This window comes from Mycetomoellerius zeteki, unplaced genomic scaffold (assembly GCF_001594055.1).
Source record: "Mycetomoellerius zeteki isolate Tzet28-1 unplaced genomic scaffold, Tzet1.0 scaffold99, whole genome shotgun sequence".
In the NCBI taxonomy this organism is placed as follows: Eukaryota; Metazoa; Arthropoda; class Insecta; order Hymenoptera; family Formicidae; genus Mycetomoellerius; species Mycetomoellerius zeteki.
Genome location: NW_017258032.1, coordinates 31900 through 48336, shown reverse-complemented (window position 1 = coordinate 48336; position 16437 = coordinate 31900). Strand labels below are relative to the sequence as shown.

The 16437-nt window shown below is 37.1% G+C and overlaps 1 protein-coding gene across 1 annotated transcript in view; it reads left to right on the top strand.

Moving 5' to 3' along the window:
- Positions 1–16437, top strand: part of LOC108731034 (serine-rich adhesin for platelets) — a 43801-nt gene that overhangs the window by 24168 nt on the left and 3196 nt on the right. Inside the window, exons 8-16 of the mRNA XM_018461081.1 lie at positions 277–734; positions 906–1028; positions 1541–1987; positions 2231–2519; positions 2978–3163; positions 3246–3329; positions 6600–6677; positions 6750–10256; positions 10974–15780. Of these exons, the coding sequence (XP_018316583.1) occupies positions 277–734; positions 906–1028; positions 1541–1987; positions 2231–2519; positions 2978–3163; positions 3246–3329; positions 6600–6677; positions 6750–10256; positions 10974–15780 (9979 nt within the window). The remainder of the gene's footprint in view (positions 1–276; positions 735–905; positions 1029–1540; positions 1988–2230; positions 2520–2977; positions 3164–3245; positions 3330–6599; positions 6678–6749; positions 10257–10973; positions 15781–16437) is intronic.

Here is a 16437-nt window from a genome sequence, read left to right as displayed (position 1 = left end):
GATATAATAATTATAATATATAATATATGTATTAGCTGTAATAATATTATATTACAATAATTATCTGGAGACACGATAGTGTTTCGGTGTATTACACGTTAATGTTATTACAGTCATCTTAAATATCTAGAAAAGACATCAAATTAATAAATGATAATTGATAAAATGTAGATTTTTCTAATGTAATTCGAAATATTATTTTCGGTGTTTAATACTTTTTATTTCTATTTATAATTTAATATTATTATACACATAAAAATTATTATTATTATATAGCAGGAATACAATCAACAAGACGAAGCCAGTAGACAGTCAGAAAAAGATCCGCACTCAAAATACGCAAAACAGCATTCGTAAGTCGAGTATAAGCAATCGAAGAAGCAGTACTACATCTGCTCCGATTGTCAGCAAACGCGTATCCTCTTCAAGACCAAAATATCGTACCATTTCGCAAGCGAGCAAGGAGGAACAGGAAGATCGGGAAGTATCTAGAAGATCATATGATCCATCATCAGATGAAGACACAGAGGGTAGAAACACCGTAAGAGTCACAGAGAAAATCGAGCGACCGAAGAGTCAAAACAGAAGTAAGACACAAAGCGGTGCTATCGATCGTACCACCCGTAGAAAGCATTCCAGACGTAAGGGACAAAGCAAGACTGGCGAGAATGAGGAATCCATAAGTAACAAGTTAACGACTCCCGAACCACCAACTACACCCGATCCAGGAACCGGTAAGTTTCCGTAAAAATCACGGGATAAACATGTTTTAAAGTGTTTTTAACAATGATTGATCGAACGCTTGCTCTCAGACATTTTGGAATATTTAAATTTAATGTATATAAAAGTATTTAGGACAAAGTTATTTTTACTATGTAAAATTATTGCTGGTTTGCATTTTACAGATTTTAAATGCGAAGATGAAGGCTTCTTCCCGCATCCTCGAGATTGCAAGAAATACTTCTGGTGTCTTGATAGTGGTCCCAGTGGACTTGGTGTAGTTGCGCATCAATTCACCTGTCCATCAGGTAATTTTATTCTACTATAAATAATTTTTATTATGTTTTAACACTTAATTCTTAAATTATTCAATTTAATAAGAAAAAAAAGGAAAAGGTAGATATGAAATCTGCATATATATATATATATATATCTATAAATTAAAGATTGAAATAAATAACACACGAATAAAAAATTAATTTAAAAAATTTGAATTTTTCAATGTTATCCAGTAAACATTAACTAATAGAGTGCAGTCGAGGAGACATATTTGTAAATGCTGTTAGGGTCTTCTATCTTCATCGTTCATTAGACGTAAAATAAGGATAGAATGACACAAACAGTGTTAATAGCGTTTCTCTCTGACTGTAACCTAATCACACAAAACAGCATTTGTACCTACCATAGTAACATAACATTGATGTTATAATTTCATACTCTGGGTAGTAATTGTATTATTTCCATTTGTTGCTTGAACTGAGACTAGAACAGAAATTTTTGACTCATTCGTCATGTAATAGTACCTTTTGGGTTTTCACAGGATTGGTATTCAACAAAGGGGCGGATTCTTGTGATTACCCGCGTAACGTAATTTGTCCCAAGACGTCGAAAACATCGATCGTCTCGACCACTAGATCGCCCATTACGGCCGCGACAAGTCGAACAACTTACTTGCATAGTACAACAATTTCGGAAGAGTACGATTCGGAAGAGGATGTCGAGATCGAGGAAAACGAAGAAGTGGAAGAAGAGGAGGAGGAAGAGGAGGAGAAGATAAAGGAAGAACCGATGACTACCACGACAACGAGACCGCTCGTGTATAAAACACTTACCAGAAATAGACCAAGTACGACTACTACTACGACGATCACTTCGAAACCAAGTGAACCAGAAAGAGAAAGAGAGAGAGAGAAAGAGAGAGTTGACAGCGAAGACGAGGAAGATCCAAAGGTTATCAAAGAACTCATCGATCTTATCAAAAAAGCTGGCAAGTATAAGTTTATTAAACATACGTATAACTACATACAATGTACTTTCTGATGATTCTATGATATTAACACCCTCTGCAATTAAAGGTAATAACTCTAGTAATTTTAATATTCTTTCTTTTATAATATCTTTTATGATATTGATTTCTATATAATATTTTTTGATACTGCTATCTCTTCTACTAGGAAATCTTTTATACTATATATTAAAATAAATAATTTAAAGAGTTCTTTTATTTTAGGCGGAATAGAAGAGTTGGAAAAGCAATTGCTATTTCAAGAAAAGAATTTAGATACCAAATCGGGCAGCGAAAGTGTCACACCGGCTACGATTAGTCGTAGTTTATATGAGCGTGTATTGAATCGCCAAACGAACAGAATCGGTAATCATCGACCCGTATTATCATCCTCGGAAACCAGTTACGTAAACGGACCAGGAAGAGCACAATTCGAAGGCTTGGACGATATCCCTGAAGTGAAGAGCCTCAGACGATCACAAAAACCTCAATACGTCACCATCGAAAGATCCAAGTCAGTAACTTGTTTGATTATTATTAGTAAAAATGTCACACTTTCTTTATATTGATTGAATTTATTAAGTGTTTAATTAATTTCCATGCATCGAGACTTATATATTGTTTCTATTTGTTAATTGTAATTTTGAAGAGAAGTAGAAGATTAAATTAAGACCAGTGATGATAAAACTAAATAAACAAAACAGCAATGGGAAAATTATTACGCACAAAATTATTTGCTATAATTAAAAATCTTTTTATTAGTAAATGGATCCTATTATTTTTTAATTCTAGCGAATAATTTTCTGTGCAATATTTTTCGTACTTGACTCAATCCTATATACCCATTGTCATTTTGTTTATTTAATTTTATTAGGAGATAATTTTTTAAATTTAATTGCTGATAAAATTAATTTTATAAATTGTAAATGTTTAATTCATGTACCTTTTAGTTACGATTCTGATATTGATTAGATCGATCACGAAAGAATCTGCCTCCGAGAATGAAGATATCGATGAGGACGAGGAAGACAACACTGATGTAGCTTCCTCTGAGGGAAAAAGCATCAGTAACCCGTTGGAAGATAACTTATCCACGCAACGAGTGACGCCAAGTTACGTAAATATTAGACGAACGCGACCTTCCACCACGACGTCGAAGTAAGATAAATGACAAAATAAAGATTTCTCTCGTATATTGTAAAAATATTGTATAGTATCTCTCACGATATGAAATTTTCAGAATCGAGAATGACGTGGAAGGGAAGGAAATTGAAATCGAGGAGGAAAGACTGACTCGCAGACGACGACCGATCGTTTCTTCAAAGTAAATATATTTTCAATGATACAATTATTCACGCTCTGTTCTATTAAAAATTTATTAAAAATTTATTAAAAATTATTAATATTGTGTAATAATTATTTTTAGACAACATGATAATGGCGGTAATCGTTATTTTTCAGGAAATGACAAGAGCACTTCGAAAATCTCGATCAAAAAAAACATTACATAATGATCTTTTAACTTCAAGATAGAGTAACTTCGTCAAAAATGATCATAATAAGATTTTTAAAAAAGCATTTTAAAGGTTGAAATCTCTACTTTTCAAATCGGTAATCGATATTTCAATTTGATCGATCCTTCATGGAGCTACGCGGATACAAATGGATACCCGTCAAATTTGAAACTTTGATCAAATTTTTCAAATTTGACGGATATCCATTTGTATCCGCGTAGCTCCATGAAGGATCGATCAAATTGAAATATCGATTACCGATTTGAAAAGTAGAGATTTCAAGCTTTAAAATGCTTTTTCGATTTATTTTCTGCGACGATTTTTCACCGAGTTATGGTGTTCTGAATATTGTACAATTTTGAGCGTGTTCGAAAGTGTTCCCTATTTTTTGTTGAGTAGTGTATATGATAATATAATATAATTATGACGGTGAAACTGGCGCTCGCGCCCGCTGCGTATGCGCCTGCGCGACGGAGATTTTTATTCTTGTGCTCCAGAATCGTTTAAAATGTAAAAATTATTTATCGAACTCCAAACATAAAGTATGGAGTGGATAAAATAGGTTACATTATTACAATATTTTAAATAATTTTTTTTATAAAGCGCGACTTCTTGACAAAAGTACTAACAGCGACACTTTGGTATCTCGTAAGGGGGTTCGAAAGAATTTTTTCCAACAGAGTAGATCATGAACAATCGGTATCGATTAGAACAGAGGGATGGCCCTTTATCAAATTTTTAACGATTTTTTTAACTACGAGGACGGGCGAGTCGGGCGTCGTGTCTCGACAAAAGTACTAACAGTGGTACTCTGGCACCGCCTAAATTTGATAAAGGGCCGTCCCCCCTGGGTCGGTTTTAGGCGGTAAGCACGGTAAGCGGCGCATCGGGTTGTCATGAAACGGGGGCGCCTTAAATCCCAGCGCCAAAAATATTTAAATGTTTAAAATAATTATTTAAAAATATTGAAAATTTGTTTAAAAAAATAAATTTGCAAACGTTGTGTCAATGTAAAAATAAGAACAACTGACTCTTGTGCTTTTCTTTTTTGTCGCGCTTCTTTTCGCCCTGACTAGGGCTGTGTTCGCTTTGGCGCTCACAATGCTTTAAGCGTCGTATCATCTTTATTAAATATTAAACAATTGATGCTCAAAAGCGTCGCGAGCGCCAAAGCAAACGGTCTAAATGTATCTATAGGGTGTACCGACCAGTTACAGCAAAGTAAACGAAGAAAGAGCATTGAAGTCGCGAAAGTACGAACGACGAGCATAGCGGTGAGAGGCATGAGGACGGCTTTTCGCTGTTCGTAATTTGGTGATCTTTCGATTGTTTCTGGTGAGACGTCACCCTTCCACTTGCCGCATATGCTCACCGTTCGCGTCATCGCGCCATCGCTGCTTTTTCGTTTACTTGGCTATGAACGACTGACCGGTGAGTCAAACCATGAGCCGTAAGAAATCGCCCTAAGACGTGTCCCTGTTTGATGATTAAAAAATACGTTCAGACAAGTCAAACCCGAATCTACACGTAATATCAGTCCTATATTTCTTTCGAAAAGGTAAACATTTAAATAATATTTATATAATACATTTTTAACTATTATTCGCATCCCAATGAGAAAGTTTTAGTTTTAGACTCAATCGATTTATTTAACGAATTAAAATTTTTGAAAGACTTTCTTTTCAGAAATCAAAGATTTGAAAAGTTCGCTTGATATATTGACTTACATGTATTCAAATAATCTTGAATCATCCTTTCCAAATATTTGCATAGCTCTTCGAATTTTAAATACGTTGCCTATATCTGTAGCGTCTGGTGAAAGAAGTTTTTCTAGATTAAAGCTGATTAAAACTTACTTAAGATCAAGTATATCACAAGAAAGACTGGTAGGCCTAGCATTGATAGCAATTGAATATGACATATGTAAGGAGTTAAATCTTGAAGACCTTATTTTTGAATTTGCCTGTTTAAAAGCGCGTAAAGTAATTTTATAAACACAATATTTTTAAAATCGTTGTATCTTTTTTATAGTATTTAAGTTATTAATATAAAAATTATATTATTCAATTTACATTTACGTATAAAGTATGTGAGATATATCATATGGATATGTAAATTTTTTAAATTTTACAGTTCATGTTTTTTTAGTTTGAATAAAAATACAGAATAATTTCGAAATTTTGTTATTATTATATATTATATGAATGTGAGGAAATGAGAGGGAGGAGCGCTTTTTTAAATCTTGCGTAGGGCGCCAAATATGCTGGAACCGGCTCTGGCCATCCCTCTGTTCTAATCGATACCGATCGATTGTTCATGATCTATTCTATTGGAAAAAATTCTTTCGAACTCCCTTACGAGATGCCAAAGTACCGCTGTTAGTACTTTTGTCGAGACACGACGCCCGACTCACCCGTCCTCGTAGTTAAAAAAATCGTTAAAAATTTGATAAAGGGCCGCCCCTCTGTTCTAATTGATACCGATCGATCGTTCACGATCTATTCTATTGGAAAAAATTCTTTCGAACTCCCTTACGAGATGCCAAAGTACCGCTGTTAGTACTTTTGTCGAGACACGACGCCCGACTCACCCGTCCTCGTAGTTAAAAAAATCGTTAAAAATTTGATAAAGGGCCGCCCCTCTGTTCTAATTGATACCGATCGATCGTTCACGATCTATTCTATTGGAAAAAATTCTTTCGAACTCCCTTACGAGGTGCCAAAGTACCGCTGTTAGTAATTTTGTCAAGAAGTCGCGCTTTATGAAAAAAATTATTTAAAATATTGTAATAATGTAATCCCTATTTTATCCACTCCATACTTTATGTTTGGAATTCGATAAATAATTTTTACATTTTAAACGATTCTCGAGCACAAGAATAAAAATTGCCGTCGCGGGTCGCATACGCAGTGGACGCCCGCGGCGCACTCGGCCCTGATCGGCGGCTGGCTGCGGCGGCCAGTTTAAGCGTCATATATAATTATATGTATAATATATTTAAGTATGTATATATATATATTGTATTATGGTACATTTATTACACACTTTTATAAGATTCTTATTTCTTATAACAACTTCAGAAAATCAGAGAAGGGGGAAGATAAAAGCACGAATCAATCAGCAGACAAAGACAATGATTCATCAACAACCAAAACTAGGTTTCTATACATATTTATTTGCTATAATACTTCTATATTACTATGCACTTCACATTCTTATTTATTTTTTAGATACTCCAACATACAAAGATTCAGAAGTACCACTTTGAAAACTTCGGAAGGTTTATCTAGCATAGCACCTTTATCGGAGATTAGCGAGACGACTTCACCGACGAGACTGGAAGAGTATCCAGAAGTATCCAGGAAAACAATTAGTACGACCGCTTCGTTGTCTATGACGCCTGCAACGACTACTTCGACTTCCACCGAGATTATCACCACAATCAGTGTCGAACCGTCAGAAAATCCATCTAATGTTAGTTCTAGAGCGGACTTCGACTCCACCACTGACTCGATGAAACTGGTGGAAGATTCGGCAACGGAGATCTTATTTACAACGTTGCCGGCAATTAGCAGTAGTTCAAGCCAATCGACGACGACGACAACGACGTTAGCAAGCAGATCGACGATCGCCGCGGTGTCGCAACCGCGACCATTCGGTTTCACCAGACGAAGATCCGGTTCATTAGAAGCGACGACGACGGCTACGACCCCATTGAGCAGGTCCAAGGTGAGTATTACGCCGCGAAATCCTACGCGTCCGTCCAATCCGGTTCTGGGGCGAGTTCGATTAAGGACGAAACCAGTCAACCAAGTTACCGAGGAGGAGTTAGTGGATCAAGTGGACATTCCACGTGCGGAGACTTCCACATCCAGGAGTAAGGACCTTAGTAGATTACGTGGCAGGGGATCCAGCAAGTACACTCCACCAACGTCGAGATCAAAGACGCAAGACGTTTCCGCGAACTCCGTCCCAGGCCTCAGGTATAGAGAAAGAGGCAGAATAACAACTTCAACTACTGTTGGTACAATTAGTATTGATGATATTAAGAGAAGATATCGAAGACCTAGCAGAGTCAATAACCCAGAATCTATTAAAGCCAACGAATTGGATGATAGCCCGATAGTAAGAATAACACAAGGTGGTTCTAGAAAAAATCCGTTGTATCAATCGCGATATGACGAGGAGAATAATAAAATAACGAACATCAGGGTCTTTCGAAAGCCGACTGTTAATCGCGAGTTGTATGACAGGACGAAGTACACGAGAAAGAGAAACAACATGGAAGAGTCGTTGCAAAAAGTAAACAATGACTTGAATCAAAACATGGCATCGATGACACTGAAAGCTCTCAGAACTTCCGCGGAAACCGACAGGATTGAGGGAAACGATTTGTCGAACGTTGATCAATCAACCGCAAAAATTGATTCCGTCGTTGAGTCCAACACTATCCAGCCAATCAACGATTTGAAACCAATAACGAAAATTGATGTGACAACTGTATCTAATAGCAATAAAGTAGATGCCAGCAACCAATCCAAAGATACTATCGCCACAACGACCACTCGCATCGAAACTCATGAATTTAATCCCGACTTGGTGACGATCGTTTCTACCGAAAGCGCCTTTGATGTTGCAGAAAAGGCATCGGGAACGCCAAGAAAACGAAAGATTTTCCTAAGAAAGAGACCGATATTACCGAGTACAGTTGTCAATTTTATTGAAACAGAAGAGGAGGAAACATCTCAAGGGCCTCGTAGACGAAAAGTGATAAAACGTAAACGTCCGCTTCAAAATACTTCAACATCGATTGAAGTTTCCCTCGAAGAAGAAGATTCGAGTTTTCTTTTAAAATCGACTACTCCGATAAGAAGCGATAAAGATGTTGAAAAATCGACAGTTTCTATTAATCAGACAGAGGTTACTCTAATAAACCAAAATACTGAAGAATCGACGATTGTTACTGATTTAACCGGACTTACAAGAGAAATGGAAGATTCGACTTTAACTATCACGGAAACCATTTTGTCCACCGATTACAACGCTGATGGTTTCACGAAGGTTACTTTAGAGACTCCCGCGATTGAAACCACGACGATATCAGGCGAAGAAGTTACAGATATTCTCAGCACTGCTACTGTATCAACGATTATTAATACAGATGCTGACGAGATTCAGCGGTCAACGATTGAAATGGGTACTGAACCTACTACGATTGAATCAACTTTGGCGACAGCCACTACTTATAACGCTGAGAGCATGTTTTTAGAAGATATATTAATACCGTCTACTGAAGCTGAGAATTTATCCACTATTCGCGTGCAAATAACCACCACGTTGTCCACATCGGATTCAGATTCAGCTACTCGTACACAAGCAACTACTACACCATTTACGACGGAATCAGATTCATTTTCAGCTGCAAGATCGAGTTCCGATTCGAGATACGCACGTAAGAAGTTCATTCGCAAGAATCCTGTATCATCTTCAGGGAACACCACCAACCAATTATATATTCCTGCACTGTCATCAACGGAAAACAGCAGTCTCGAGATTCCCTCAAAACGCAAAAACAATTTATTTATTGGACGTTCTTCAGTTTCTTCTGTTAATATACTTTACGATGATCTTAAACATAAGGAGGAAAAAGAAGGAGAAGAAAAAGAAAATACAAGTAGATCACGTGACTTGGTTAGACAAGACATTATAGAAGGTACGACCTTGAGAAACAAGTCGATTTCGACAAATGGTTTTTCAGATGACACCGCGAAATTCTGGAAACATTATACCACGACTTCGTTAAGAGGTCAAATAAACCATCCTTCAGCTTATATTGAAGATGTTGAAGACCGTAAAGTCGCGAGAACAGAGTTTACAGAAAATAATACGTATCGATTAACACCGAATGTTACTCGCGGGCCCGAGATTCGACCGCGATACAAGGTTCCAATAATATTGAAGAGGCCATTCGATCCCGAAGAAGCTTTATCGCCGAGGCGATATCCTCCGTTAGATTCTGCACCTGAAGAATCCGAGGAGACACCAGAAACGAGAGATGCCAGGCTGAGACAATCTGGTTTTCGGCAGCCGCGAATGCGTTATAAGCTTCTAAATCGGAACAACGTTAAAATCGAGGAAAAAACTATGCAGCCGAGTCTGGAATCTACGAGCACTTGGCAATATTTCAAAACACGTTCGTACCCAAAACGTACGTCGACCAGCACGGAAGCGACGGTCACGGAGACTCTGATACCGATGAAAAAATTTGATTACGTCGCGGATGCTTTCCATCGGAAACAGCAGTCACTGAGAACAACAACGCCGAGAAGCAACGATTTTTTTGACTCGCAAAACTTAATTGATGAATATTATACACATACCACGACAGTAAAGCCATCCGTGACTAGATTGGTGACCTCGGTAACAGAGTCCGGCACCACGGAGCGGCAGAAGATCCTCATCAAGACCAAGTATTCGTCACTGACATCGACCACGAGGATACCAGCGGATCAGTTCCCTCCAACGACTCCGTTGTCAATTTTGGTGACTGGAGTCAACGATGAGTTAACGGACTCTACCAACGAAGTTCGTTACGGTGTCGAGCGGTCCACCTTGCCCATCGAGGGCGAGTTCAATTATCGTTACGATGATCGATTCACTACAGAATCTCACGAGTCTTCGACTATCGAAATCGAGTCAGTATTCAGCAATCTGATCGTCGGCAAGGGCTCCGCGAAGTAATAGTATACGAATATTTCGTTACTAATCATTAATGTAGTCAACGATAATGTACATAGATCCAGCCATTAAGTAATTAAGAAACCAATTGCGATCGCCGATTTATCGGAAGGAATGTTATATATATATATATATAAAGTGTTAATAGACATCTAAAGGTCACTAATGTATATAATACTCCTAACAAGCTTAATTATATTATATTTAAGATTGTTCTATGAGATATATGGACCTTAAACAAGTATGACTATGTGAATCAAAAGAAACGACAAAGACTCGTTATAGCTCATGACGACCGACGACCGAATAATCGTCTTCACGCATCATCCTCACATCATCAATAATGACTGAATCATAACGAGCACCTTCTTCATCCGCTTACTCAGAGGGGAACCTTTGACTGAAACCTCTGATAACTTTCTCGATGATGTACTTCTATTTATCACAAATACAATAATCATTAAACACTATCGATGTCCTAGGATGATTCCTTAATCGATCCAAATTAACGCAGCAAGCAAGACACGTTCGCGGCGCTTCAATAGATAACTAAAGAGTCCTTCTCTTCATGTTCCTTTTTTTTTCTCTCCAAGACTGGCGCAGCTCACGCACAGACAGAAAGACAGAAAGAAGGAGACTGCAAAGAAATAAACTATGAAGGGAGAGCACAAGGAGAAACAGAGAGGTCTTTGAGAACCTCCTCCTACCTATTAAAGCGCACTGCATTATTCTGATTTTCAGGTTGCCGATTCGGAAGCTATTAGACTGCCGACTCTGAAGGAGCTGATTGGCTATCCGACGACTTACTACGACGATCGTACTATTACGACGTCGTCGTCATCCGTACTCTTGCACTTGTTGCGTAACGATGTGGACAACGATATTAGTCGGCAGAACGTTGAGAAGTTGTTGAGAGGAACAGACGAGTCGCAAGACGGCGAAAAAGAAATCGCTCAATCACCGAGAGATATAATTGAAGAAACAGGCGATTTGTGGCTGCAGCAAGCCTCGGAAAACACAGCGAGATCTCGCACTTTAAGAAAGGACGACGTTACAAACTTTGATGAACGAGTTTCAGTCACGAACACTATTCAAGAAGAGACTAAACGAAAGACGTCTACCAATTCGGTCTATTTGAAACCAACGACAATGCGCGGCATTTCTCTCGTTAGTCTGATTTCCAGCCCGGTAATGCGTGGGTTTTACATCACCAGGAACGAAAATGTATCATCAATATTGGTGGATAGTTCTACGCCACTTTATACAACGACTGATATTCCCGTTGAACAGCAGACGGAAACTATTTTAATTTCCGACGTTTCTATGACTGATGAGACTGTTACTGTCGCTTATAATGATCAGATTGAATCGGGACTTAATATTCTCGACGACAATGTAAATATCAACGACAAAGGTATCGATTTTCGCGAAGAGAAATATTTCATGCCTAATTCTTCAATGACTTTCTCGAATGCTGAGATTTCAAATCATGAAAAATCTGACTTAATTACAATTCTTGTTGATGGACCAACGTCCAAGAGAGAAAAATCGTTACGTAATTTCGATCCTATTTCGACGCCACTTTCTAACTCTTACGTCGCATCTTCAACAATGCCGACAAGACGAAAAATCGCTCTCGCTGTAAATAGATATAATGAAGCCACCACGTCGTTGTGGACGGACAGACGTATAGTGGCAAGGGAAAGAAATAGAACCACTGTTTCGCCGATCAAAGACGCTATAAGACGAACGGAGAGCGATTCTATTTACGTCATGACGAACACTTTAAGAAACGCTTCTTTAACTACTGAAGCTTCGACTTTGGCTTCAAGAAGTAAACTTCCCACGGCTTCAACAATATCGACAACTTCTCTAACGATGTCCGATGATGCCATAGCATCTCCTGAAATTTTAAGCGTTTACAATAATCTTGCGAATTCTTATGCCAAAACTGAAGACTCGGAAAGCAATGCAACTGAGACAGTAATTTTGACAAATTCAATAATCGCAGCGACTCCTTCGATTTTAAAAACTATTTCAACAAATGATGTTAGAACTGCTGACATTTCAATGTTTTCAGATGATTCTACAATCATGACTGTTCCTGTAGTCACAAACGCGTCTGTTACATCATCGATAGCAGTTTCAAAAGTACCCACAGTTACGGCTGAACTTGCCATAATTTATACACCCACAACTATAAATACTGAAGTTGAAACTACTCCAAATTATTCCGTAACTGATAATCCAATAATTGAGAATGCAATTCTGACTGATCCTGCAGCTACGATTACGTTCGTAACTTCAGCAAATACTGAAAGTGAAATTCCTTCTACAAATGTAAATATAGTTCCGCAGACTACTACAGTTGCAACTGATCATGTAACTACAGTAACAAATACCGGCGTCGTAACTATATCCATACCAGTAACTGCTAGTGTGCAGAAAATTACAAATGATTCTGCAAATACGACAACAATACAAATTACAAATGCTAATATTGGCACTACTTCCTCAATTACAAATTATTCCACAGATGCAACTCCAACAACTATGAGTACGCACGACGTTGTAATTGATTCTACAACCTTGATTACAGCTGCAAATGCTACGGCTGAAACATTTTCCGTGACTAAAAATTATTCCACATTCACTACAGTTAAGAATACTACAACAATTCCTGTTACTACTTCACCATTAACAACAGTCATTCCTTCAACTGTGAACACGCAACATACAATACATGCAACTGCACCCATGACAACAAATAATCTCGCAGATATAAATACTGTAACAACAAATATAATGACTACGAGTACGCCTCTTAATGTAATTACATCGTCTATAAATACAAACATTCCTTCCACTTCTGCAACTAGCGAGATCACGCCAATTACGATTCGGTCTAAAAATAGTTCTGTGACTTCGCCCAAAGCTCTCATTACGAATACAGACATAACTTCAACAAATTCAGTTGTTTCTACAATTTTAACGACCGAATCCTCTACAATACATCTCGCAAATTCAAGTAATCTTAATATTAGTAGCAATTCCGAGATATTAGCCGTTACAACAATTGTAGAGACTACTCAAATTACTGAAATTCCCACAACGTTCGAAATCCCTTCAACATTTACTTCGACAACGACCGCATATCCAAAGCCTCATTCTAGTACAAATTTCGAAGCATTATCTGTTGTAACCGCTACATTGTCAAACCAAGGGAATGAAAATTCCTCGACTCCAGTAATCACTCAAACTCCTTTAAACCCCCTTTCGATCGCAACATTAATTACTAACAAAACGACTGTAGCTGTAGAAAAATCTACAGCTTCTATGATGCCCTTTGCGACTACTGGCGAATTGATTGCGATAAACTCCACTATTCGAACAACTACGGACACTTATGAATCAGATTTTGTACGAACAACAAGTGAGTCTTTAATGCTGGAACAGAAGACAGATTTTAAGGAAACTACGTCAATGAAAACACAAAATCGAACTGAAGATCAAACAATTACAACCATTAGCAAATTGAGTTCTGCACAAACAATGAGAAATGAGTTTACAGCTCCAGAAATAAAGATGTCAGAGGAAACTATTTCAAAGATTACAGAAAACCAAAAACAAAATCAAACGATTTTGGAATTCAACACAACCAATAATCAATTCAGTCAAAAAACCGCTAGACGTCGCGTTTTAAATCGAACGAACAATTGGCTTGGAAGTCCTTCAACACTACAAAGAACTAATCAATATCCTCGACGTCAGGTTATGTTGTACCGTAAACGATCACAAAGACCTGCTGCTCATATTTCGTCTTCAAAAGCAATTGAGAAGAATCGTAAAAGAAGAATCATACAGAAGAGAATCAGAGTTAATTCTGGAGTGTTCAATAATACTATTAAATCCGATCTCTCTCTTTCTCAGGATACTGTTGATGTTCAAAATATTACTGATCATGCTTATGATCAGGTGGAAAATATAAGACGAAGGAAAGTTGTACTGAAGGAAAGAGTCAAGGAAGAAACGAATACGATTTTACCCACAGAAGAAACGACAGTATTTCTTCAGACATCTACCATTATTGAGAATGAAAATATCAAAGAAAAACAAGAAGTTATATTAAAACAATCTGAAGAAAGCTTGTCAACAACAACAAAAATCAGTACCAATTCTAGTTCTGCTAATGAGAGTTTTCCAGATAATACTCAAAATAATCTTTATGTAGCTAAGGATCCTTCTAAACTAGAAAATCCGAAAAATAAACCTAAATCCGAGGAAAAGAACCTAATCGAAGGAGAAAGGGTAGATTTTGATTCTATCAATACAAATCTGCAAGATAATTTTTCGAAAAGTTCTTACGCAGATATGAGTCTTTCTGACAAAAGAATCGCAAGAAAAAGGATGAGAGTTGTATTGAAGAATGTCAGATCTAAAATTAAGAATTCCACGATTGAAAAAACAAATGTGAATTCTGATTTTACCAATAAAAATTTTCAAAATAATTTTTTAAATAACCATAACATAAGTCAGAATTTTTCCAATGAAGAAAAAAGAAGAAAAATGAGAGTTGTATTGAAGAGAATTAAATCTAAATCTGAAGAAGAGGAGACAAAGACTGAAAAAGCTAGTACAGAAGATGATTTTACCAATGAAAGTCTCCAAGGTACTTTTTCTAATAATTTTTACAGTGCTAAGAATTTTCCCATTGAATATAGGACTAGAAGAAGAATGAGAGTTGTATTAAAGAGCGTCAAACCTAAGACTGAAGAAAAGAATCCAACAGTTGAAGAAATAACTATAGAGCCTGACTCTATCAATGAAAGTCTTCAAGGTACTTTTTCAAATAATTTTCGCAGCGCTAAGAATTTTCCTATTGAATATAAGACTAGAAGAATGAGAATTGTATTAAAGAGTGTTAAACTTAAGTCCGATCCGAAAAAAAATTCAACAGTTGAAGGAATAACTGCAGATCCTAATTTTACTAATGGAAGTCTTAGAGACACTTTTTCAAATAATTTTCGCAAAAACTTTCCTGTCAAACATGGAACTAAAAGGAGAATGAGAGTTGCATTGAAAAGCATCAAGCCTAGATCCGAGGAAAAGAATTTAACGCTTAAAGAAACGAGTGTAGATTCTGATTCTAATTTTTCCGATAAAGATTTTCAAGATAGTTTTTCAAGTAATCTTCACGAAAATCTTTTTAATGGAGAAGACGCACAAAGAGGAATGGAAGATGCATTGAAAAGCGTCAAATCTACATCCAAGGAAAGAGATTCAGTAGCTGAAGAAACAAATATCGATTCTGATTTTGTTAGGAAAGATTCTCAAGTACTTAACACGTTCCACTTTTCAAGTAATGTTTATATAGGCGATAATCTTCCCGACAAGAAAAAGATAATGAAGCATTCTAAATCTGAGGAAGAGCAGGCGATAACCAAACAACCGGAAGACATGGAGTCGCAGACCACGAGGACGTCTGTTCCGGTCGAGAAGGACACTGATCGATTCTCGCTCGAGGTCAGTGCAGCTTTAAGTCGAAGATCCACTTTAAATTGATAACATTGTATTTTCTTGATCGCATGTTGCCCTAACCAAAACGGAAACAAAAGAACGAAACGCTGCAAAAAAAACTAATGAGGAACCCTAGTAGAACTGACTTACTACTACGAGTATCACCACCTCTTCTTGACGCTAACCAAAAGACCTCTTGAAGCATGATTTTCTCGCAGAAATCATCATTTAACATCTTACTTTCAAATCGCCTGATTGTCTGAAGATACCTCTCACTCAACATATAATCTCTTCTGAATCTGCTTTTGGTGTCTAATCGATCGGTATATTTCTCAGAAAGACGTTAGAGAATAATGCAAAGCGGCGGTGCCATGAAGATTACTTTCAACCGCTTAATATAATCATTCGTTCGATTGCTGACCATAATCGTCATATTTTTTGATATCAAATCAAATTATAATTTATCAATCAATGATATATGAACACGATACGAACGATTAATCTGGAAGGAACTGATTGTAATTGATTATAACTTAGTGGCTTCTCTTGAATGCCTGTTTGGCAAAATCTCTCGGTCATCGCCTCTCACTGGATCTAAGTAAAATACTTTTTATGAAACAAAACTGGAGTTACATTATCATCTTTTACTAGCTGCTACGTCAT